The sequence below is a fragment of the Molothrus ater genome, chromosome 12 (genome assembly GCF_012460135.2).
Source record: "Molothrus ater isolate BHLD 08-10-18 breed brown headed cowbird chromosome 12, BPBGC_Mater_1.1, whole genome shotgun sequence".
NCBI lineage: Eukaryota > Metazoa > Chordata > Aves > Passeriformes > Icteridae > Molothrus > Molothrus ater.
This window is the reverse complement of record NC_050489.2, coordinates 19,303,993-19,329,923: the sequence shown is the minus strand read 5'-3', so window position 1 is coordinate 19,329,923 and position 25,931 is coordinate 19,303,993. Positions and strand designations below refer to the sequence as shown.

General features: G+C 45.4%; 1 protein-coding gene across 1 annotated transcript; it reads left to right on the top strand.

Annotated features, from left to right (window-relative positions):
* Positions 1-10,872: 10,872 nt before the first annotated feature.
* CA5A (carbonic anhydrase 5A) lies at positions 10,873-24,227 on the top strand. Its single transcript, XM_036390455.2, is given in 8 exon segments — positions 10,873-11,026; positions 12,027-12,224; positions 15,955-16,073; positions 17,010-17,105; positions 17,543-17,569; positions 17,571-17,606; positions 18,874-19,029; positions 20,195-24,227. Coding segments are annotated over 8 exon segments (900 nt in total). The 5' UTR covers positions 10,873-10,893; the 3' UTR covers positions 20,330-24,227.
* Positions 24,228-25,931: the final 1,704 nt, after the last annotated feature.

Below are 25,931 nucleotides of genomic sequence, written 5' to 3'. Positions count from 1 at the left end.
GCAGCAACTTTCAGACTTCTGCATTAAAACAGTCCTTAAAAAAGAGAAATAAAAATTCCTAAATAAGATGCCGAATGGGGTTTTCCAGTGCCATGTCACACAGCTGAATCCACGCAGGCTCAGCTGTGTTTCTGCAGACACCTGCAGGCCTGGTGTGTTGGGAAATTGCTCCCTCATGCAGGCTTGGGAGTGCTCAGCTGAGCCTGTTGATTTATTTATCATGTTCTCCCCGTTCACAAGCAGATCAGCAGTTCAAAGGTTAAACCACTTAGAGTCTGACTTTTCGCACTGGATTATTTCACGCTTTGCTGCACCGATTTGCCCTGTAACAGTTTTGCTGAAGAGTTTCTGCTGGACTCAAGCAATTGCAGGTCCCAGCTGGAAAAACGGGGATACAAATATCCCTGTTCCAGCTGCTGTGGGAGCTGCTGGTAAAAGCTTTTGCCATCCTAAACCAGCCCGAGGAAAAAGCTGCCCTGTTTTCTCATATTTTTATAATATTGCAATCCCAAAGATTATTAACTCCTGTTTGCTGGAGGTGTGAGGTGTTTCTCCTCTGGAGAGCCATGAATCATTTCCCAACACAAACATAAATCTTTCATTGTCATAAACCAGTTATGGTATTTACCCAAAGTTAATTTAGCTCAAATTAACTGCAGGAAATACTGGCAGGATCCAACTGATGTCTGCGACTGTGATCAGAGATAACAGCAGAATAAACAAATAAAACAATTTATCCCAAGGGAGGCTGCAGCACCTCCTCCTGCCAGTCCACTCTGATCCAGCAGCTGAGAATCCACAATTGCCTCACCCCTTAGAAGAGTTTTTCCCTCTTTACCAGAGAAATTAGTTTGGATTCTTTTCCAAACCAAGAGGCATTTTTTTAAAAATTATGGATGACACCAATAAATCATAGAAAGTCTCCTTTATCATGGTTTACCCCGTGTTTCCTTGAGACTGCACAGCCAGAAATGACAAACACTTCATGCAGCACAAAGTCTGACTGGAAACACTGGGAAGCAGCAGGAGGAAAAGGATCTTTCTGCTCAGTCTGAAGGGCCAGGTTTGGATTTTTAGTCTTTGATTCCCAGTACCAATGAGTGACTGGCCAAAGGGTAATTGCTTCCTGTGCTTCACAATCTCCTGAGCTTCAGCTGCTGCCAAAACTGAGCTCCTGTGACTATTTCTGCAATAACTGAAAGAAATTCAGTGTAATCCCCATTTAGTGAATGAGGGCTTCACTTTACTCTGGGCTAAGTCTGCCTATGAGCAAATGCCAAGAAGAAGTTGATGCACTGGAAGGTTTATTCTGATTTAAACCATGATAATTTGCTCAAGGCCTACATCAAATCCACTCTTAATTTCCTGTCCTCATACAAAAGCAACTGAGAACTTCAGGCTGCTAATATATAATTTAATTCTTTTAATTTTACAGGAGAAAATAGCCCCTGTTGCCCTGTTAGTCTGTTGTCCCAAATAAAACAAGGGATTTCTTTGTTGTTTTATTTCCTCACATTTTCATGCTTTTTTTTTTTTTCAGCCTCTTGCATTTTAAGTCTGTGCTTTGCCATGAGTATCCAGCTTATTTCACCCTGCTCTCAGCATTCATTTACTATTGTTTTCTAAGGAAGTTGCTGCTTTCACGTTTTGTGTGGATCAGGAGAGATTGGGATCTCATTCATTGGTTTCCTTTTTTTTTTTCATTAGGGAAAAAAACCCTTCCCAAAGCATCAAAGGTAAAAAATTAACACACTGTGCACACAATTTTGCAGCTGCAGCAGAAAAAGAAAGGTTGCCAAACAAAGCTTTTGTTTAAACAAGTGACAGACATCCATAATTATCCTCAGTGCTGAGCATGAGGACATGGAAAAAAGGGATGGGGAAGATGTGAGCAGGGCACAGAAGTCACTCCAGAGTATTTGTTGGAAGAATAATTTTGTTTCCTAAGGATAAAATCCCCAATTACATCCAAGTAAAAAGAGTACTTGAAGCTCCCCTGTTTATTAATTTCTTTCTGTTTGGGTTTATTCATTTTCTCTGTAATAGCTCTTGTAACTGGAAAGGGAAATACACCAGCCTTATGAACACAGCCTGTCCTGTATTGTGACAGTGATGCTTAAGGAAAAGTTACATAAAATATATCTTCAACCAAGAGAATATTGATACTATTTGTAAATGTGCATATGAAGAGAAGCTCATCATTTAATTTTCAGCTGCCACATCCATTTTCAATCCCCTCAGAATTGTTCTGTGGTTTGTAAGAGAAAACAGGGCAGCATCAAGTGGGTTTTGCTCCTGGACCTACTTCAGCTACCTCTGAATCAATACTCTGATCTCATTCTGGTTTCTGCTGAATAAACTCCATTTTATTCAATGAAAATACTCCTGATTTTCATGAACACGGATGAAGAAAAGGCCCTGGATCCCCTCAGCAGAGGGAGAAACTTTGTGACACGTTTTGCCACCCCTCTGGTCAAAGTCCATGGTCCTGTAGGGTCACTTCTGCCAGTCTGAGGAGCAAGCTGAGAAGGGTCAGGCATGACCTCAGTGTTCTCTTATTTATTTACAGACTCCTCCATCTCCCTGGACACATCCTGGGAGAAAAAAGAACCAAAAAACAAATGATGGGAGGCTCCTTCCCTTCTGAGAAATGTGCCCCAGGCACAAGCCCTGTGTTTAGACTTTGCCTGGCTGGGATCTTCCAGATTTCTCACAGATCCTGTGAGAGAAGAGAAGAAGAATCCAGAAGAAGATCTCTCTTCTTCTCTGCCCTTTTACCTCCCCAACACAGCTGAGATTTGCCCAGCTGTGCTCAGGTTTGCCCCAGACCACGTTGATTTGGTCAGGTACCATTATCATCTGAGTGCTTTTGGGGGGATTATCAAAGCCTGAAGGGGAATCATTCCACCTACAGATTTTAGAGGATTTTATCCTTCTATGATTCTAAGCAGAATTTCACAATCTCCTCATTCCAGACATGCATCCATTTCAACACCTCCAAAATTATTTTTAACTCCAACGTTTCAGATGTGAGAGGTAAAATAAACTGAGTGGAGATGCCCAGCTGTGGCCAGGGTGGCAGGATGTCCCTGAGCACATTTCCACACAGCTCCACGTGGCAGAGGCAGGAAGGCAGGGCTGCTCTTCAGGGCAACCCAGGTCAGCCAGAACCTCATCCAGAGGCAAATTCCAGCCCTTGGGATGGTGAAATCCTGCATTTCCCTACAAGCTGGGCACTGCAAAGCTCTGGAGACAGAGTTTTTCTCCCGTTCCAGGTGTTCTCCAGTAAATCCTGGAGTGCTCCCTGGCAGGGATGAAGGTCCATGGACTTCATCCATGGGATGAAGGTCCATCAGAACTTCCCAGCACATCTCAGGAATTCCTCCCGTTCAGCATTCATGGGGACAAATCTGGAATGTTCTCTCCTCTTTGGGGACTCCAATGCAAGAGAGAGAATGAAAAGCAGAGGTGGTTCCCAGGCCTCTGAGCTCAGCTGGATGAAGTGTCCCAGCAAAATGTGGACATTACAAAAAAAAAGCTCTCCTCAAGTAAAAATCTACCATGGGGAGTGTGAGCCAATCCTCAGGGAAATGAGGGGCAAAGGCATCCAGGGATGGCCTGGCTCCTGTGGGGAACCTGCACTGAGTCATATTTTTAGTCACTCCATAGAGATTTCCACTCCTCAGCAGCTTCCCACAACTTGACTGAGTGTCCTTACCTAATTAGACAATAATTAGGTGAGGAAAATGTTCATTATTAAATCACTTCCATGAAAGCTAACTACAGTAAAGCTGTAACACTGTATTTTTTGTTGAATTACTGGGTTTGACCTACATCACTAGGGCAGGAACAGCCTTCCAAGCAGGATGCCTGGGGATCAGATTCCTTGGACACACTGCAGGGAGGAGGTGATTTTCCATCTGCAATTAACACAATTAATCTGAACAGTGGTAATATAAAAACAACTAGGTGCTGCAATGCTCTAGTAAAAAAATCCCAATTATTGATCCTTTCCACTCAGTCTGGAGGCACTGACAGCAAAAGTCAGATGGGTGACAGCAAGAAAATTCTAAATTTTCCCTGGTTTTATTTCTGTGAAGAAAAAGAAGCCCATTTTCATTGTGTGCAGTCACATTACCCAATGATGAAGAACACTTGATGTTTCAGTTCTCTGGGCAGAACTCAGAGCTGCCAATACAGGCAGTGCTGGCAGCTCAGGGAATAAATGACAGGCAGGAAGGAAGACTCTGTGAAACAGGAGGGGTTGGAATAATAAATAGCACAGCTCAGCTGGCCACTTCAGGCTACCAAAGAGGATTCCCTGAGCCTGAGACCTGCCCTGACACCCTGTGATAAGAGATGGCACACAGGCAGATGTTTCATGAAAATGTCATCAAATGGTTTCTAATTCAAACCAGCAGTTTATTAAAAATAAATTAAAACCCCCAACAGAACACAAACAAAACCACTGAAAAGATTTCAAGGGTAATTTATAAATTAAGAAAATTGTAGGGCTTAAAGGTAGAATGTTAACACTGTTATCATTAGCACTTCTTGCTCTGTCATTCATGGATTCTGGAGTTTTTGAAGTGTAGCCATTCAGGTATTTAATGGAGAAAAAGAATCACATGGGTTGTGTAAATACTTTCATTTTGTCATGAGCCAGAGGGATTCTTTAATTAAGTGTTAATGACCCCATAATCCTCACCTGCAACCTCCACCCACCACGATGGGGCCAGGAGACTATTTAAGCCTCAGCTCTGCTGCTGGGGTTTTTGGCCTCAGGTTTGTCTTTGTTTGTGTCTCTGGGAAGGAATTGGGATATTTTCTGCTGCTTAACTCCGCTGTTCTCTCCTTTTGCTCCTCCCTGTGCTCCTGGGTTGGACCTTGGACTTGGTTTGTCATTTTGTCACTCACAGAGGCTGGGAATGCCAGGGGACCCTTTGCTGTGTCATCCTTGCCTCCCTGTCCTTGGAAGGGATAATTCCATCTTCAATGGCTCCTCATCTTCATTCCTATTTGGCTGGTAATAATCTGAAATATTGGGAAATTTTTATGGGAATAATTCCTTTCCTCTGTTTCTGTGCTTGGCCTGAAAAACTGCGGCTCTGACTTGGCTGTGTTTGTGTCATTGATGTGGATTTTTTTCAGTCGAAGGAAGAGCAAACATCCCAAAGAAAATTAAAGTGTGGGATTTCCAGGGAGGATTTTCACATAACAAAGTTGCTGGAAGTGCCCGTGGAAACAGCAAGAGAGCAACATTCTTGTTCTTGTCTCTGAGAAATATGGGTCAGGAAAGCATCTCCCTCCATCCTCTCTGAAACAAAAATTTGAGCTGGGTCCAAGTGTGAGCAGATGAATAATTATGGGTCCTTATGTTAATATTTTTAGCCTGTACAAAATCAGGGGATGTTTTTGTAACAAAACTTGTTGTTGGCATCCCTTGTTCTGCAGCTCCTTGCCTGGAGGCTGCAATGCTGCCTGGAGAAAATGCTCAGAGCTGCAATGTTTCCTTTCCTGGGCCCAGCCTTGCATAGCTGCTGGATTTTGGGAATCCCTCACTTCGAGCACCAGCTCGGGGCATTTCAGCTGTTCCTGACAGCATCTCTTGGCTGTCAGTATTCAAATATACAACTATTCAAATTCACAGCGTGTATGCACTAAGGAGTGATAAGAACTTTCTCCTTGCATACCAAAGAGGAGTTTTCTGCAACCCTTCTGTGTTCCTGGAACTAGATGGGGGGGGAAAAAGCACCTCTGGGAAGCACATGTGGAATAATCATCAACTAGCCAGCCTCTGGAGAGAATGCAGAGCCAATGAAGACGACAGTGCAGGGACAAGTTGAAAATTAACTCCTGGGTTGGCTCCACCTCTTAACCAGCAAAGGGTGCTCTCAAAATTATTTATAAAGAAGCCTGGGCACCCCTCAGTGGAGCTCTGCACCCATGTGGGTTTGAGTCTGTGATGCTGCTGGGCTGGGAGGCTCTGCTGGGAGCGCAGGGAAGGTTTGCAGAGCCCCGGCAGCGATGAGCGGGGTGAAGGTGGCAGCCCTGGGCCGCCTCTCCAAGCTGCTGCAGCCCCTCCGGGCGGTGCCGGCACGGCCCTGCAGCCTGGCTGCCTGCTCCCGGACGAACAGCAGGAACGCTGCCTGTAAGTCACGGCATCTCCCCCGAATCGCTGAGAAACGGGGGAGGCTGGGTGGGCAGAGAGCTGGTGAGGTCGAGTGTTGTTCTTATTTGTTGGGGAATTAAAAAGGGGGATTTGGGAACGTGACTGAAAGAGTGAAGAAAAAAAAGAGCGGATAGAATGAAAGAAGTGAAAATACTTGGTGGAATTTCAGGGTTCCACTTTGTTCTTTATTTCTGCTGTCAGTGGCACCAGGATTTTTGTGACTCCAACCTGTGGCAAAAAGCAATCATTACTTGGGAGGCTTGGCTGCTTTCAATGAAAACTGTTCATGAGCATAATTCAAAACACATTTAGTACAAATTGATTCTGACTTGGAATTTCATAGCCACTGCAATGTTTGATTTGGAAAATGAGGCCTAGAACAAGCCACAAACCCCTCCAAATGTGCTGCACAGACCTCCAATAAATCACTTTGAAGTGCAAGATACTCCTGGAGGATGTTAAAGATTTAGTTATTTAAAATACTGATTAACTTGCTTTCAGATAATGTGGGGCCTGCCAGAGATTGTGTCTACTCACTGCTGTGCAGATAATGTCAGCTGGAGAATAGCAAAGAGTAATTTCTTAGAGCTAGAAAAACCTTTTGTTTCTTATTTTATCCTCTGTAAATTTGTTCAGCATAATAACTTCTGCCAAAGAACAGAGCTGGGCTCCTCCTTGAACATTTCATGGTTACCCAGGGTAAGAGGGGATCCCATTCCAAGGAGAGATCAGCCAGTTTGTTCCATCCAAACACCACGGCTGATTGAATCAGCCACAATTGGTTGTTAATTTTTACTCACATTCCTCTTTTCAATTGAGCCAGATACTGTTTACTCCTTCAACCTTTCTCTCCTCTGTGCCATTCATGCAGGAAATGCCAAAACAAACTGATTTGGGAAATCCCTGTCTTTGGAATGGCTGTTTTTGGCAGGCAGGGAGCGGATGGGAGCTCTGAGTGAGGCAGCCTGGGGGTTACTCCACAGTTACTCACACCAGGGTTAAACAACGCCAAGGCTGACAGTTTCTGCAGCTTCTGGATTCCCCTTGTGACCCTGCAAGGACAAAGGGCTTTTCCTGCTCTTCACTGTAGAAACACTGGGGAGGATCGTGGCATGGATGCCAAAATTCCCAGTGGTGTGGAGGGCCAGGGAGTGTCTGTGCCGAGCTCTGAGGTATCTTGTAATGACACATGGAGGTGGAGCATTTGGACATTCATTTTTCAGAATAATTGCTGGAAATGCTCTCCGTGGGGACTTTTAAGCCTAATTTAGTAATTATTAGCAGAGCAGACCCGAATGAATTTTTCCTTTCTTGCCCTTCTAGAAGTAGTTACAAGAAAAGCAGAATCCTTCAAGTTTTAGGATTTTTTTTTTCCCCAAAGAATTGTACAAGTCCTGCAGAGCCACACAATCCAGGTGTGCCATCTCCAGGCCTGCACACACAACTGCAGTGCCTCCCCAAATTGTCCAGGAGCTCTCTTCAAAGCCCTTTCCACACTGAGTTCCTAAGCCTGCATGCATAATTTCAGCAAGTGTTTTTTATACAGGAGAAGATAAAGCCTCTGTTTGCTTTACCTCTCCAGCTGGAATTACCTCCCCCTTATCTGGGCTCAGCCACTGCCTCCTCAGCCAGGCTCCTATCTCAGCCAAGCACTCTGGAGGCAGAGGAAAACTCAGCGTTTCCCAATCTGCTGTGCTCCCCTGTCGAGCTGGGAGCACCCTGTCAGCTACATCTGTTTGATAAAAAGCTCTGGGCTGTTTATCAATAAACTGGCCTAAATCACAGCCCCCATCTGACATCAACTCAGCAGCACTTTCAGCACCTTGTCACGATGGGCCTGAGCCAAGCAGTGCTGTTATCCTCCAAAATCTTGATTCAGACCAAAAAAGCTTCAAGGGAATCAACCTATGTTGGATTTCCTCTGCAATATTTGGTTCCCGTGGCTGAAGCAGAGCTGTGCTCCTTTAAAGTTTAAAAGGGTTCTTTACTGAGTTTCAGCAACCTGTATATTTTATTTTCTTGTTCAGAATGTGTTGCTATGGTAAACAGGGCTTTATTTCCTTCCCCTGGGTGGGGTTTCTCAGCTCTTCCCACTGCACTGTTTGCCCTGGTTTATCTCATTTGTAGAGAAATCAAAGCACTTGATTCAACAGGTTCTTTTCAAATATTAAAACCTTTATTTTCATCTGGATCTTGGTCCCTATCCTGAAGTTTTACTGAGTTTTACTGAACTTCATGCTCAGAAAGAAGTACCAAGCACATGTAAAAAACTGGACGGAGGTTCTGTGAGTGATACAGGAGGGAAATAAAAGTGTTGCAGGTCGAAGTTATTTCTTTTTGGTTTTGTACTTCACCAGCCCATCGTTGCTGAGAGTGTGTCATAAACTTCCTTTTTGTCGTGTAGTTCAGCCCACAAGACGCGACTTGCTCTGTTCAGCTTAGTGAAAATCTCTGTAAAAAAACTTTTCATTTTTCAAAACCTTGCAGGATCAAACCACCAAAAAGCTTAATGAAATTGGGTTGTCTTAATGGCAGAATATAAAGCAGTGGAGTTTGAGGCCTTTTGTTTCATCAGCTTTAACATACAGAAAAGGGATGGTTGTAATTTTCTGTGATTTCTGTAATTACACAACCAGGTGTAGATGTAATTTCGAAGCTGCCCAAGGTTATCAGTTGTATTTAGAGGGTACATCCTGGAAGAATGGACAGAGGGAGACTGGTGGAGGGATGACAGAGGTTTGTTGGTAGATGAGAATAAGCCTCACTATCTCTTGTTGATGCTGAATATAAAACACCTGAAGCCCATCTGCTCTGTCATGATGACCAGGAGCTGCCTAACCATGATCAATAGGCTGTTAAACTGTGATTAAGCCTGACTGAATCATGATCTTTATGGCAGCAGGTCTTTTCAATCTCATTGATTGTGCATCTTTTTAAGCCACAGGATGCATTCTGAGAATTGAGAATAGTAAATTAGTCACCCTAAAAAATGTTGGGAGTCAAACCAAAAATTCTTTTGCTTGCAGTTTTGCTAGACAAAAAAGACTGCAGGGAGGAAGTAAAATGAAATTTAAACCCAGTTTAACATCCTGACATCAGAAGCTGTTTGTACATCTCCTGATGATCTGTTTGTGATCATGCAGCCACTCAAAGCAAATTGTTGGTCAGATTTCAACCTGCTCTTACTCAACTTAGTACTTTAAACATGTTATATTGTGAATGCAATGGAAACTTCTTATGCAATGTTGGTAAAACAGGGCAAACACTTCTTGCTTGACTCTGCTTGAGTATCTGGTCCTGTGTTCATTTCAGTAAAACATTCTCAGTGTTACATCAGGTTCCTTGTGAAAATTCAAAAGTAAGAGGTAAAAAAAAATCTCCAAAAGAGAAATGCAGATTTTCAAAATTATTTTAAGAGAGTAATTAAGAAATACGATTGTACAGCAAGATTGAAGGGTGGTCTTCTGCTCCTGGCTGCCCAAGAGAACTGGCAAAAATTAAAGCTCTTGCTTTATCTCTGTGCTCTCACTGATGCTTTCAGCTTTCTACAGGCTTTCCTTTTTTTCCTTTAATTTTATTTTTTGCTATGTGTTCCTTACTGGCAGCTGGAACAGAAGGAGTGATGAAGGTTTTAACCAGTTCCATTGAGATGTCTCTGCCTCGGGCAGTGTCGGGTGAACACTGAGTTCAGTTGAGTTGACCCTTTCACCGTCCAAGGTGGGACTATTTTGGCCTCTTGCCTTTCTGACAGCCAAAAAAAGTAAATGTAAATATTAACTTTTCATAACTTTTTCAAGTGTGGCTTGGAGAAGGGACTGTGCTGTGCCAGGGCCATTCACCTCTGTGCATTTTTTTGGCTGTGAGGGCATAAACACTATTTTGGTGCTAGGGGATGCACTTGGTGTGAGGAGAATTACTTTGGTGTGAGGGAGTAAATACTATTTTGATGTGAGGGAATAAATACTATTTTGATGTGAGGTGATGTGCTTTTGATGTGAGGTGATGCTCATTGGGTGTAAGGGGATGTACTTGATGCGAAAGAATCGCTTTTGATGTGAGGGAATAAATAAATACTCTATGTGAGGGAAAACACTTGATAAAGGAGAAACAGAAGACTGTTTTGGTGTGAGGAGATGTGCTTTTGATGTGAGGCAATGCTCATTTGGTGTGAGGGGATGTAGTCAATGAGAAAGAATCACTTTTGATGTGAAGGAGTAAATGCTCTGTGAGGGAAAACACTTGATAAAGGAGAAATGCTTCGGTGTGAGGAGTAAATACTATTTTGGTGTGAGGGGACACTTTTGGGTGAGGGGATGTTCTCGATGTGAAGAATCCCTTTTGATGTGAGGGAATAAATACTCTGTGAGAGGGAAAACACTTGATAAAGGAGAAATGCTTCGGTGTGAGGGAGTAAATACTATTTTGGTGTGAGGACACTTTCGGGTGAGGCAGTACTCTTGAAGGGATGTTCTCGGTGCGAAGGAATCCCTTTCGATGTGAGGGGACGCGCTGTTGACAGGGTCACGGGGCCCACCCTGAGCACGGGACATTTCCATCCCCACCCTGCACGGCCCCGCTGCCGCTGCTCCGGGGCTGTCCCAGCACGAGGAGCCGCCGAGGGCAGGCCCAGCCCGCCCCCGGGCCATGGCGGGGAGGCCGTGCCGGAAGGGGCCGCGCCGGGCTGGGCTGGGCTGGGCGGCGGCTCCGCGATCTCCGCCGCGATGCTGCCGCTGCTCCGCCGCGCTTGGGCGGCCGCCGTCACCTCCTCCTCGTCCTCCTCGTCCTGCTCCCCACGGCGGGGCAGCCGCCGGTGCAGCCTCGGCGCCTGCTGCTCCTACCGCCTGCGAGACGCCCGTGAGTGCCGCTGTCCCTCAGCCCCCCTGCCCGCCCTGCCGCTGTCCCGCCATCGCTGCCCAGCTCTGTGTAGGAAAGGGAGACACCGAGCTCTGCCTGGCTTTGTCCTCGGCTGAAGCATCAGGAAGTGGCGGTGTTTTAAATAAATGCAGGGAGTGTTTTGCGCCGCCTTTGCCTGAGTTGACCTTACGGAGCTCCGCAGTTTGCGCCTCACTGAGGGAAAGCGGGGCGGGAGGGAAGTTTTTCGGTCATCCCTCGTGCGAGTGGTTTGAAGGTTTAATTTCTTTTCAATTGCTCGTTTAGAAGACCCTGAGCAGTGGTGTCTAGTGAAGTAGCCTGTAAAGTGATGCTCGAAGCATCGTGATTTGGGGTTCGGCAGAGGCGCTGCGTGCGGGTCACCGGGTGAACAGCTCCACACAGGTGGCAGTTCTGGTTTTAAGCAGAACAAAATCCTGTGGAAACCATTCATGTACCTGTCCTGCTTGTGCCAGACCCAAGCGGTCCCCACAATTTCTGGGTTTGGGTTTGACAGGAGCTATCTGCACGAAGCAGTTTGGTCAGGATTGGCGTGGTTGGGGTTAGCTCCTGCTGCAGGAGCTTTGAACCCCCCCTTTGTGGGGTAACCCCTCTGCTTGTGTTTTCTTCTAGAGAATGTTTTGCTTCCCACTGGGAATTATCCCATGTCTGGAGCGCTCCCAGCTCAGCTGATGGTGCTGGTGTGTAAACAAAGCAGCCTTAAAATAGGGAAACATTCTCTCTGAGAAATAAGGGGACAATTTCTTTGCAGAGCATTCTGCAAAGGCAGAAGGTACTGACATGGTTCTAAGTCAAATTACTGCGCTTTCCTGTTTGGCTTTGAGTCATGCAGCTGGAATGTTTTATTTTTCTTTTGCTTTCCTGGGCACCAGCTGACTCGAATTAGCCTTTGGTGACACAGCACCTACCCTTGCCAGAAAGTTCTGTGTTCTGCATCAGCCTGACTCTGCCCCTCATCTTGCAGTGCATCCGCTGTGGCAGAGCCCGCTGACAATTCCCGGAGGCACCCGCCAGTCTCCCATCAACATCCAGTGGAGGGACAGCGTTTATGATCCCTTCCTGAAGCCTCTGAAAATCAGCTATGACCCCACCACCTGTCTTCACATCTGGAACAATGGCTACTCCTTCCTGGTGGAGTTTGATGATTCTACTGATAAATCAAGTGAGTAAAAACTCAGGGGGGGGGGGGGGGGAAATCTGTTTAATGTCTCGTTAATGCTAAGAGAGGAGAAACACCTGTGTGATGTAAGACCTGATGTTGAAAATGAAAGTACAGTAAAAAAATGCTGGGTTTAAAGTGGTGGGAATCATGATGAAGAAATTCCATACAGACTTCACATTTACAGTGTTTTTATTACCATGGGCATTGTGCACAAATCCCCTGCTGTATGTTGAAACTCCTTTCACAAGCCTCAGTGCCCTGTATGTTTTGTAATAAACTTTACCCACACGAGTCAATCTTCAGTCATTTCTATGTGTACTTACTCAATTTGAAACCTGATTCCCTCACTGCTCTTTATTGAAGTAATCTGCCATTTATCTTTTGTGGTGTTAATAAAGATATTTACTGCACTTGAAATAATCAGCAGCCAAATGAGTTGCAGTTGGAAAGCACACACACTTATCTCTGTGGGGTTTTAGGGAATGAAATAAAACTGGGCTCTGCCCTCGAGAGCAGGTGTGTGTGTGTGTGTATCTCTGTTGTTTTAGGGGAAGCAGGAGTGCATGGAAAATCCAACCATGCATTCCAGCAATTTCATGTGAATAAACCTCTGACCTGAGCAGCTCAACAGAGTAAAAAATTGACTTAAAATCAAGATATTGCTCCCAAATCCCAGATTTTCTGTCCATGTTCTTTCTAAAGCTGCCTTTACCAAAGGATATTGCAGAATATAAAGGTATTTCATATGGGTGGGTGAGCTGGTAGCAACTGGTCAGGGCTGTTGTGAAGCAGGATTGCTCAGCTTGTCCTGCAGGGAAAAACTGAAGGACCCTGAGCAAGTTTGAACCTGTTGGATTGGAGCCGTTTATGTTTTAAATGACTGCTGACCATGAGAGCTCCTCCAGCTTCCTGAGGGATTTAGCAATGCCCTCGGGGAGGGAGCCTCCAGCACACAAACAAACACTTGGTCTGCACAACACCAGCGTTTGTGGTGATGTTTGGAAAGAGGCTGATAAAACAGTGCAGCAAAAGACGGTGGTGGTGGAATGCAGGGAGCTCGAGTGATGTTTGGGGCTCGTTTTGTTTTCCTTGTTTCTAGCTGTTCACTTGGAGTATCCATTTCCAAGAGGGAATATCCTTGCCCTTGCTGATTTAAGCACTGATGTCATGAAGAAGTGCTGTTTTTTTTTTTCGGTGAGGTTGGGTTAGAGGACAGACTGTTACCTCATCACTTGTTACCTCATCAGTAATTTTAATTTACTAACTTTAGACTGGCTTTGCTTTTCATCAAAAAACCTCTTGCTTTACAAGCCACACCCCACTATCTGTTGAGGATAAGATCCTGAAAAGTGTTTAGCAGAAAGGGGAATTGCCAGTAGGGGGCTCAGAAATATGCAATATTTAATTGCACAGGAGCAGTTTTTGTGGCATAAAGGCAAGGCTGGAATCATCAGGTGCTCACCTCTGAAAGATCTTACCTGCTTTGTCTGTGAGACTTTCCTTGGGGTAAATCTTTCCCTGGGAGCATTTGCTGCCTTTTCATCCTCCTCACCTTCCTTAAATGAATTAAAGTCCATGAAGGGTAGGATGGCATCAATCAATCAGTGCCAGGGCTCCAAAATGACAGAGAAGCAACAGACAGTGAGGTGTTGCTGTATAACCCCCAGTTTTCAGGTGCCTGCCTCTCTTCTCCACCTTTCTTTCTTCACTCTTGCTGTTTCTGGTTCTTCTCACTGCCAGCTTCTGTCTAACAATCATAGAAATCCAGAGAAGAAAGCTTGGGAGCAAACAAAAGCACCACAGTCGAAAGAGAAGATGAGAAAGACACCCAGGATAGACAAAAATGCCTGAATCCTGAGATGGGGTTTGCAAGACTTGGGCTAAAGCTGAAGGTAGAGCAGGAGGAAGAAGAGGGTGAGGGGAAGGTATGTACAGCATGTGGTCTGTCTGTGTGTGGTGCCACCAGAAACGAGGCTGAACCAGAGCCAGGGCTGCAAGAAACACCTGATGTGATTCTTGTTGTTAGAGCCCCTCAAACTTCAGTTGTGTTTTGAAATTGTCAAGGTTGTAATTGGAGAGGAAATGCTTCTGAAGGGACTGGAGTTTCTCTTTGTTTCCTGTCACTTTCTGGTGGCCACTGCAGGACCCTGAGTCCATACATGTGTCTGTGCCTAAAGTTATTTGTGAGGTAAACACTCAGGTGCATGTGGTTAATAACACAAATTTGTAGTCACTTGTGGGTTTGTATCATCACATACACAGGAGTGGATTGTGTTAGAGCACAGAAACTTCACTTATGAGGGGCTTGGCTGTGTGACCCACGTGTTTATCCCACCCCTTCTCCAGCACAGAATCCCAGCATGGTTTGGGTGAGGATCCTAAAGCTGATCCCATTCCACCCCCTGCCATGGGCAGGGACACCCTCCAACTACCCCAGGCTGCTCCAAACCTGTCCAGCCTGGCCTTGGACACTTCCAGGGATGGGGCATTGGCATCTCCCAGTGATGGTCAGCATTGCATTCATGCCCAGAGCTCAGCAGCAGGGGATGAAATGAATTCAATGTCACTTTGCACAGCTCCTTTTCATTTATTCCCTTTTCACACACAGGCCTGTCTGGTTCAGATTTCAAACCTGCTGGCTGGCTCTCAGGAAAAAAAATAATACAAGAAAATCTCTTAATGCCTCTCATTGTTTTCTCCTTAGCATGGAAGTGATTAACTTATTTCCAAAAGCAGTGTTGGGATTAGGTGCTTTATACCAAAGTTTGCTGTAAAACTTCCCCATGTCCTACAGTTCAGTAAAAATCAGCAGCTGCTGATGGTTTAGTGCTGGATGAAGCCTTGGAAAGGCTCTTTTCCAACCTAAATGGGTTCCTGATTCCATAAGTGTTATTAGCCCTTGGAAGTAATTAGGGTTTCTCATCTCATCAGATGTTCTGATTTCATAATTAGCAAGATGACTTTGCAGGATGGTTTTGGTCCAGGTAGGAGGGAATGAGTGGAAGCAGAAAGCTGGGCATGGACTTCATTCATGTGTTTGCAGAAGGATGGGAGGCCTTCTGAAATCAGGAGACAAGGCTGAAGTTTTGCCTTTACTCCTTGATGAAAAGGGCATTAAATCTTTCAGAAGCTTGCCCAGTGGCAGACTGGATGTTTAAATCCTTCCTGAACAGCTTGTGGGCACAACAAAACACATTTCTGGCTGACCTTTGCTTGTGCAGTCTGGAAGCTGTGCTGAAGCAGAATAAGATGTTGGGATTTTTGTAGCTTGCAGGAGACTTGAACCTTTGACTCAATATACTGATTTGTCTGGCATTATTTGCCTTTTGAAGTCTTGTCATGAGAAATGTCAACATTTTTCACAGATCCTCCTAGGGATGTCATTGAATACATTGAACAGATGTGTCACAGGCAGTCCTGACACTCCTGCTCTGACAGAGGGGTGAGAATGGGACACTCACCACTGTGACTGTGCCAGCCTTGGTGTTTTCCCCTGGGAAACATTCCCTCGAGGGGAGATGGATGAGGAGACTTCACTCATCTCCAGTTTGGTGCAGGGAGAACCAGAATGTGTTTGCTTGAGTAACTTGGTCATGGCAAAGTGTAGATAGGCACTGTTTGAGTTGCTCCACTTTGCACTTTTTCATGGGCAATTTTTTTCCAAGGACTGGCTGGTCTGGGCAATTCTAAATCATATTTATTAACGTGTGTGTCTTGTTTTGTTTTCTAGTCATCGTTGGAGGCCCCTTGGAAAACCAGTACAGGCTAAAGCAGTTCCACTTCCACTGGGGAGCTGTCAATGACTGGGGCTCAGAGCACACAGTTGACTGTAAATTTTACCCAGCTGAGGTATGAGATGAAATCCTGAACAATGCAAATGCTTAGCTCAGGTGTGTCTGTGAAAACTCCCAACTGAGGAATTGCAGTTTATTTTGAAGTGCTACAGCTCATCTGCTGTTTTATTCTATAAAAATTCTCTGTGTTTTCTGGAGAACAGCCTGAAAACTGGACATTGGCCCCATTACTGAAAGTTAAAAATCACTTTGTTTATTGTTACTAAATTTTTCAGAGAAACAAACACATACTCTTAAAAAACATCACCTTATTTTCTGTTTGCAACTGATGAACAGTTACTAAAATAGCAAAACTTTGATACTTAAGTAACTGCTAAGAAAGAAAACATCAATAAAAAGGATGAAGTCAGTGAAAATGTGAAACTGTGACAGCTTTGACCACAGTTCTTTGCCAAAGGAGAAGAATTTGTCAAGTGATGATGGGTTATTTTTAAGGAGAGTTTCTCTCCTGTTGGTGCGTTCGTGGTGCTGCTGCCAGCTTGGCAAGATCCTCATTAACAGGGAGACTGTGACTAAGTTTTGGGCTGGGGTATTCATTTATCACACAAAACCCCTCAATGTATTGGCTGCCAGCAGTGCAGAGGAGGATTGTTGTGTGCAGGAGGATGTTCCTCAGCAGGACAGGGTGCTCTGCTCCTCCTGGGAAGAGAGGAAAGAGATGGAAGAGCCAGCTTTGTCAGTGCCTTTGACCAGCATTGCTGGAGGCAGACTGCCACAGGCTAAACCTCTTTTAAATGTGGTGGGTCCTAACTATTGGTTAAAGCAAGACAAAAAAGGAAGGGAAGGACCATTATTTACCAAGAGCACTTAGTTCCTCATTTCTGTGGTTTCTGAGGAGCTCCCTGCAGTGCCTCACCCTGCCAGGATCAGCAGCCAGGTGTGGTGTCTGTGCTCTGGGCAGGGCATGACTTCACTGTCACTCCTCTTTCAGCTGCATTTGGTGCACTGGAATGCTGTGGAGTACCCGAGTTTTGAGGAGGCTGTGATGGAAGGGAATGGTCTGGCTGTTATTGGAGTGTTCTTAAAGGTAATTTTGTTCTGTGGGGCCTTTCTGTTTGCATTCTGTTCAAGCCAATTTAGGGCAATTTAGGGAAGGCTGAGAGGGGATCCCATCAATCCCATCAATGTTCCCAAGGGGTGTCAGAGGATGGTGCCAGGCTCTGTTCAATGGTGCCAGTGACAGGATGAGGAGCAATGGCCAGAAACTAAAAAAGTTTCACCTCAGTGTGAAGAACTTTCTGTTGAGGGTGGAACAGCTGCCCTGGGAGGACATGGAATCTCCTTGTGTGCAGACATTCCAGACCCAGCTGAATGTGCTCCTCCAGCCTTGGGCTGGATGATCTCCAGAGCTCCCTTCCAACCCTAAATATCCTGTGCTTATGAAAAAATACTTAGGCTGATAGGTAGAACTGATTGATTATTGATCAATCTTGTTGATTCTCCACCCCCTCCCTGTCCCTGCAGCTGGGAGCACGGCACGAGGGGCTGCAGAGCCCTGGTGGATGCCCTGCCAGCCGTCAGACACAAGGTCAGTGCTCTGAGGTGTCCCAGCCATTGCCACCCAGCAGAAAGAACACTTGGAGAACCCCAGGACACCCAGAAAAGCTTTCTTCCTTAAATGTTACTGGGGGGGCTCCTTGACACCTTGGAAGTGGGAAGGGAAGGTGATTTTTCAGGAGGAATTGGACACTTTAAGCTTTCCAGACCTCTTGGAGAAATGCTGCTCTTCGAGATTGTTTCCCCTTACAAGGACATGCTTGAAGTGGGGGTTTGTTTACTGTGGGATTAAGGCTTTTTGATTTCTGTCTGATCTTTGAGGAGGTTATTCGCTTTTTTATAAACAGTGGATTTTTGCTGGGGGAACGGGATCGTTCCTGGCAGGCTCCTGCCAGGAGAGGGAGCGCTGAGTCTCTGACAGAAGCAGCATTTCCCACTTCCCCTGCCTGCTCCCTTCTGAAAGTACACTCAGAAAACCACATCGACCACTTCAACTTCTAATCTCATCCAGCTGAAGTCGCTGTGCCACTGCTTCTCACGTGAAGGAGATTGTAAAACCCAAATAAAACAAGTTTTTATATCAGAGCAGTGACAGCTCTGCCAGATAAACACCAAACGTGTCAGTTCAGTGCCAGAAGACCTCCCCAAATCTGAATGTACATCTATTGTGATAATATCATTTACAGCATGTGAATTTAAAAGAAACTAAGCCAAGATCCCCCAGTATATCCTGAAACTCCCCCGGGTGCAATGTTTGGGTGGGAAATCCTGGGTTTTGAAGCTCCTGATATATCCCACGAGTGGGAATGAACATTCTGGAAATGGGAATATTTGATTTAAATTAAACTTCAGTGCCTGTTCCTGCTGCCTAAAATCACATGGTGAAAAGTAAACCACTTTTTGTTTGCAGTCTTTTAAGGATCTGGCACAGCTACCTGAACTTATTCCACCATTTGTTCCCTCTTTTTCCTGGCTGCACCCAGCTCCCACAAAGCCTTAGGCCCCTGATCCTTCTCACTCCTTGTTTCTCCTGCACTGAATTCCTAATGGCTTGTGGGGACAGCAGAAATATTTAACTTCTGTCTGCTCAGCAGCTGCCCCTTACACCTCAAATCCAATTTTACCCAAATGTGAGGGATTTAAAATAATAACATCATTAATATTCCCAACACCCCATTTCCCATGCACACACAACACACTTTTAAACCTCACTCTCAAGATATTTTTCAACTGTCTGTCAATTTTTTTCTCAAAACACCTTAAAAACATCCTTAAAATGTTTTTTCCCTGCCATTTAGGACACTGTGATCGAGTTTGATGTCTTTGATCCCTCGTGCCTGCTCCCTTCCTGCCCGGATTACTGGACCTATGCGGGCTCCTTGACCACTCCCCCCCTCACCGAGTCAGTCACGTGGATCATTAAGAAGAAGCCGATCGAGGTGGATGAGGATCAGGTAAATCTCAATTTTCCTCTCAGACCACGCCTCTTGCTGCCACAGAGATGCTCAGAACCAGTTGTTTGCCAGTAATTCTCTGTGCAAAGACAAAAAATCTCAGTGTTTTCAGAGATCTGTGACTGTTTCAACCCAGGATTTGGGGAGGAATCCTGGCATTAACAGCCACTAATACTGAAAGACCTCTCCAAGATGTTTTTCCAGCTTGATTCAACCTTTCCATCTATTCTCAAGAGTTTTATCTTGATCTGTCATACAGTTCTGGAAAGCTGACCCTTGAAAATTTGGGGGGTTTTAGGAACTTACTGGAATTCTTATAATTTTGCTCTCCTTAGCATGATGCTGCCTTTTAGTGGAGGGAAGGGAAGAAGGGAGGATTTTGTGAGCTGGAAATTGTTAACAGAGAACTGCAGGCAGAGTGTGGCATTCCTTTAAATTGAAATTGTTCTCAGTTTTTTCTTTTCTTGGCTCTTTACTCTCATAGCAGTGATTTACCATTGGAATGGCCTTGTGAGCATTAGAACCTGATCTGCTGCTTTATTTTAACCCCAGTTACAAACCAGTGAGAGGAGAATAACTTGGGCATTGTTGGGGTTCCCTCTTTTCTGGGTGCCAGGGAGGCTGTAAATAGAGGTTGGGTGAAGTATTTCAGTGGCAATAGCTCTCTCAGGTGTGCCACACTTGGGCTTTGATTTCCCTAAGGGTAGCAGGTGACTGATAATTCCATGCTGCTGTAGATAAGGTGACAATGTTTATCAGCAGATGTGGCTGCTAAAAGCCCTCAGAACACAAACCTGGTGCCACATTTGGGATTTGATTTCCCTAAGGGTAGCAGATGACTGATAACCCTTCCATGCTGGTGTGGATACCAGCAGATGTGGCTGCTAAAACCCCTCAGAACACAAACCTAGCACTACCTTTGGTGCCACATTTGGGATTTGATTTCCCTAAGGGTAGCAGATGACTGATAAACCTTCCATGCTGCTGTAGATAAGGTGACAATGTTTATCAGCAGATGTGGCTGCTAAAACCCCTCAGAACACAAACCTGGCACTACCTTTGATTTCACTCCCCTCTCTGAGAATGAACTCTTGTCCTTTGCCACGAATTCCCCCTGTGGGGGGGTTCCTGGGAGGTGACAGGAGTGGCCCTTTGTGCTTCCCAGCTGGAGGCCTTCAGGACGCTGCTGTTCTCGTCGCACGGGGAGGAGGAGAGGAGGATGGTGGACAACTTCCGCCCGCTGCAGCCGCTGATGGACCGCACCGTGCGCTCGTCCTTCCGCCCCCAGCTCGGCCCCTAGCTGCCCCAGCACTGCCCTTGCTGTCCATGCCCTTCCTTGGCTGGCCCCAGGAAAGCTCTGGGGTTTTTAGTTTTGATTTTTTTTTTTTAAGAAGTGAGTGATATTTTAACCCTTAACTTGTTCCGAGGCAGCGGTCAAGAAGGAATTATTAAGACAGATAAAGATAAGGACAGGAGAGCTTCTCCCCTGCTCCTTCTCTGGATTGTTCTGTGTTTCTCCAAATGCTCCTTCAGTGCCTTGCATGAATTAGTAATCCTGGGTGAAAATTCTTAAGAAAGAAGAAGTGGGAAGCAAAGAAAAGTATCAGGACTGATCAGGTCCTTTTAGGGAATTGTTTGATGTTTGGGAAGAGAGCTGGAAGGGAACTAGCTTGTCTCAGAGACATTTTACCTTCTTCCTTTTTCCTTGGATGAGAGGAGAAGGGCAAAGATGACTTCCAGGATCTCTTTCCATTCTGTTGGCTGCACATTCCGTGTTTGATGTGGGTGCCACAGAATGCCCACTGCAAGGACACCAGGAGCCAGAGGACTTTTTCTAAAACCTTTTAACAACTGTAGAAGCTTTGGCAGCTTTTGTTTTCCCCTGTTAATAATCTATCAGGAGAAGGGAGGAGAGGAGAATTCACCAGTGTCTCAAGACTGGCAAGAACAACAAATTAGGTGAAAATGTTCAATTGATCCCAGGAAACTGATCACATCAACAGAAGGCAAGATTAGATAAGGCTGAACCTCCCTTGGGATTAGGAGGGCAAAAACCCAAACCAATTCCTAAAACCAGTGCTAGGAGAGGGTGGACAAAACTGAGAAAGGGCTTTTATTTCAGTAACTCAGGGAGCACCAGTGCTCTCTTCAGTTTTGCCTTAAGATGTATTTTCCTATAAAAACACTTAGCCAGCTTCAGGACCATTGGGGACCAGTTTGTTTTTATGGCACCTTATGGGAACAAGGTCCAGTGGGGGTTGGAATTGATTTGTGGACCAAGCAGAGCTGCTGTGAGAGCTGCCAGCTCCCAGCCCTGCCAGGAGCTGTGATCCAACAGCCCCAGGGATCACTGACCTCTCACATCCTACTGAGCCTGATCTTCTCTCAGGCCTGTATGCTCTCCTGTATTTAGCAGATCAAATTCCTGCACCAGATTTCTGATGAGGAGCAGCTCTGTCTGTGTCATCTCCATGGGTTGTTTTTCAGGAATCTTTTCAGGAATCTTTCCTCCCTCTGTTTGATTCCTGGTGGGATTCAGTGAAGCCACAACCTGGCTTGGCAATGCTAAATCCAGACCTTTCAGATTGGTACTTTGGTTTTTTTAAAGTCCAAGTATTCAGTTTCAAAGCACCTTAACACTTTTCAGTGTGAGCCTGATGTTTTTAAGGGTTTGAGATCACGTTTTGAAGCAGTTGAGTGCCCAGATCCTGCCTTTCCTTCCTCAACAGCTCTACCTCAGGCTGCTGTTCTGGTGCCACAGTTGTGCCTTTGTCCCTGCAGTGTGGCCACTTCAACTGAGTGACTCTGGGTGCTGGAAGGAAGGGAATCTCCCTCTCTCCCAGTGCAGGGTATTTTTCCTGTTGGGAATTCAGTGGAGCTCTTTGGTTTCACCAGTTCCCCCAAGCCCTCTCTGTCTGGGGAACATTTCCATCTTGGTTGTGCCATCTCCCTTTGGATGGGGCTGGGATTATCCTGGGACAGTGGAAGGTGTCCCTGCCATGGCAGGGCTGGCACTGGATGAGCTTTCAGGTCCTTTCCCACCCAAACCATTCCATGATTTTCTGATTCCATGATCTCAGTTGAACTCTGCAGGCTTTGCCATCATCACTCAGATTTTCAGCTACAAAACCACATCAGTGATGATTTTGCTGGAGAATGATACATTCCAAAACAAAGCTGGAAGGAATAGCTACAGTCCAGGGAACAGGAAAATAATTATTTTACTTTTTGCCTGAATATATAATAATTATGATCCAGTCATTAAGTCTGAGATATTTATTCAGTGCTGTTCTTGCAGACACTTTCTGAGGAGGAACCTGGAGAAAGATGGCAGCAGCTCAGATATTTTCTACTCATTAATAGAAAAAATTGTAATACAAAGACATCTTAATGTTGCCTTCTATTTAAAACCAGAGCTGCCTCAGCAGCACTGGGCTGTGGGTGCATCAATCTCCTTCTCATTTATGAATGGATCTTTTAAAAAGCTTTTCTAAATGCTCAGTTTTAAATTGCTCTTGTCATTTCCACTGAGGTTTTGGATTTCTCTGATCCACTGAGAAGAGTCACCAGTTGATCCAGCTTTCCCAACAAACCCAAAACCCAGCTTATTTTAGGGAACTGCCAGGGTTTAAGTGTTCAACTCCAGCTGCTCTGGAGCAGCCTCACAGCCACTGAGCCCTCCATGCTTTGCTCCTTTCAATCAGATTTTCCTCCTGGATGTGTAAATCCCTTTTGAACCCCCCTGCATTCATCAGAGGGGATGTGGGATATTCCCTTCCCTGTGATCCAGTTCAAGTTCTCAGAGAGATTTATTTCAAGTTCTCACAGAGATTTGCTTTGTTCAAGTATTGCCATGGAAGCTTTGTTAGAGAATAGTGAATTACCCAGTGATGCAGTTAAGCTGTGTCCATATCTCCATCAAATCACACTTATTTTTACTGACATAAAATAAAGAAATTCCAATTATAGCACTGATCACTTCAAATATCTGAAAACAGGGTTAATGTAGATAAAAAAAAATAACTGTACTGTGCTACAAAAAGAAATTTTACAGGGTTTTACATTTATTTTGCTGTTTCTTGAGTCCTGCATTTATGTGTAGTGTTTCAGCATCTCCTTAAGGCAGGCAGGAGCTCAGCTGCAGGGCAGATTGTTGGAATTAATCTGGAAATGAACACACTGAGGTTGGTTTGTTTGTTTGTTTGTTTGTTTCCAGTTCTAACTTTCCTGTTACAATGACTTTATTGACCTTGTGAATGTAAACTTTAGGAAAATAATTGTGTTTAAATCAAGAGATGGGATAGAATTCCTGTGCCTTATTCTCTCATCCAGTTCTGTGAGGAAAAATTATTTGATTGTTGGGTTAGAGCTGATTTTGCACAATTAAGTTAAAAAGGAATTTTTGGGCTCTTTTGGGTGGCACAATACAAAAGGGTCAAAGCACACATTTGTATTTTCCTTGCATAAGAGTCACTTTATTAGTGAATACTGCCCTGGGAGGCATTCCTGGGGCAGCAAGTCCCAGCAGTTAAAGACTGGCACAGGAATAATTGTGGGACAGCTCCCTGCAAAGGGAGGAGGAGGAGGTGTGGAGGGTCTGTGCTGGTCTGATTCCAGCTGCCTTTCAGGATTCCTCTGAACTGCTGCTCTCACCCTGGCCTGGCTGACTTCACACTGGGGACACCTTCCTCTGGTGTTGGGGTGTTTGGTCCCTGTTCCTGCATTCCAGAACTTTCACTCTCCAGGCATTCCTGCCCACTTTTGTGCTGCCTTTTCTGGCAGGGATGACAGGAGGGCATCCCCTGCCTTTGGAAGCTCCAGAATTGGAGTTTGCTTTGATCTCCAGAGGGTTTTAGAGGACTGGAATTCTGCTTTGGATGAAGGGTCCCCTCATGCCTTAATTTGGGATGTTTTAACTTGTATTTCCTGGCACATCTTGGCTTTTTTTTGTTTGTTTGTTTGTTTTGTGCATCTCATTTCTGTGGCCTTTATGATGTTGTGTATTTAATGTGTGTTACCTGCCTGACCATAACTGAAATCACTGTCTGCAGACAACACCTGGAACAGGGAATGCTTTTTGTTTTCCTGGGGTCCAGGCCCTTCCCCAGAGTTTTTCCCTGATGTACAGAACCCTTCAGCTGCTGCATTTTACACTGTTACATTAGAGTGCAACTACAATAAAGGAACAGAGAAACCCATGCCTGTATCTCGTTGTGTAATTAAGCTTTTCAAGTCAAAAAAAAAAAGAAAAATCAAATTTCCTGTCAAAAAAAGATGAGAATTGCTCTTTGGGAATGCCCCAGTTCATTAGGAGCAGAGTCTGATCAGCTGGCAGATGTTCTGTGATACTTCCAAGCCCTGAAAGGCTCTGCTGAGCTGTGTTAGAGTGAAAGCACAAAGAGCTCTCTGTGCTGCTGGAGGGTGTCCCATGATTGATCACAGCCAGGCAGATGCCTCAGGCCATCTCCAGCAGCATTCCAGGACCTTTCCTGAGCTCCTTCACTGGACACTGCCCATTCAGCTGGTCCTGTCAGCTGAGCTCCTTCCTCTGTCATAACACTGAGCCTCGAGCTGGGTGCTGTGACTCAGCTGCTGCTTGTGCCTACAGCAATGCTGTCAAATAGCCAAAAAAACCCTTTAAGTCGATTAAATTACTGATACCGATTAGAAGTTGATCTAAGAGGGTGGGTTTGGATGGAATATTGGGAAGGAATCACAACTGTGAGGGTGGGAGGCCCTCACTCAGGGTGCCCAGAGCAGCTGGGGCTGCCCCTGCATCCCTGGCAGTGCCCAAGGCCAGGCTGGACAGGGCTGGGAGCCCCTGGGACAGTGGGAGGTGTCAGGGTTGGAACTGGATGAGCTTCAATGTCCCTTCATCCCAAAGCATCCCACGATTCCGTGAACCTTGGGTGAAATAAGTGTTAATTTCTGTCTCACAGCTGAGCCACACCTGGAGTCCAGCTCTCACCCAGACAGGTTTTGTTTAGCTGGATTAATCCAAAGAAGTTTCTCTTGATAAGAACAACAGGAGCTTCCATTCCTGGTTAAGGAATCCCCCTAAAATAATTGTAGGTAATGTTTCTAGAAGGTTCCCCAAGTGTGCTGGTGGGTGGGCAGCCCATTTTCTTGTGGAGAAAGAGTGGCCTGGGTTAGGAGTGAGGCCAGCTCAGCTCTTGTGACCATTTAATGGTTCTAGAAGTGCCACCCCTTCCATTTACCCAGGAAAAGCAGCTCTGAGCTCTTTATCAGCACAGCTGAGGTGTTTGCTGAAGAAATGGGGGATTGATGCCAGCAGGATCAAGGCAGCTTTTCCAAATAACTGCTTCAAAACATCCCCATCCCTCCTGACAAATGGCCCATTTGCTCCTGCTCCTGCTCCTTGTTTGTGCTTCTGACAAATCATTCCTTCCCTCCTCCTTTTTGATGTGCCAAGCTCTGAGTGTTAGCACATGGAGAGCTGATTGGATAATCAAATAGTCTTCAAAGATCCTGCGGAAGAACTCGGGGCCCTGAGGAGAGGTAATGCTCAGGGCCGGCTGATAACAGCGCCTGCCATTGGCAGCTGCTTTGAAGATATCGGCTCTGGGAACACACCCCGGTGCCAGGCTGGTCTTTTCTCAGGAATACAAATGGAAAAACAGTTGCAGAATGAACTCCCGTGCAATAACTTGCAATAATTTGTACGAGAGATAAGCACGAGGTTGGCTTGGAACAGGGCAGTTCAGTGTTTGCTGTCTGAAGCCTGGCATTTCAGTCCTCAGCTCTGAGTCCAGGAAGAAACTCCCCTTTGGAAGAATTAGAACAGGATAACTGTGTCCCATTCTTGTGGGAGCTCATGGAAATGTCTCTGTGGGCTCATATCAGGTGTAAAATGCCCATGGTGGGATTCTTGGGGCCAGCAA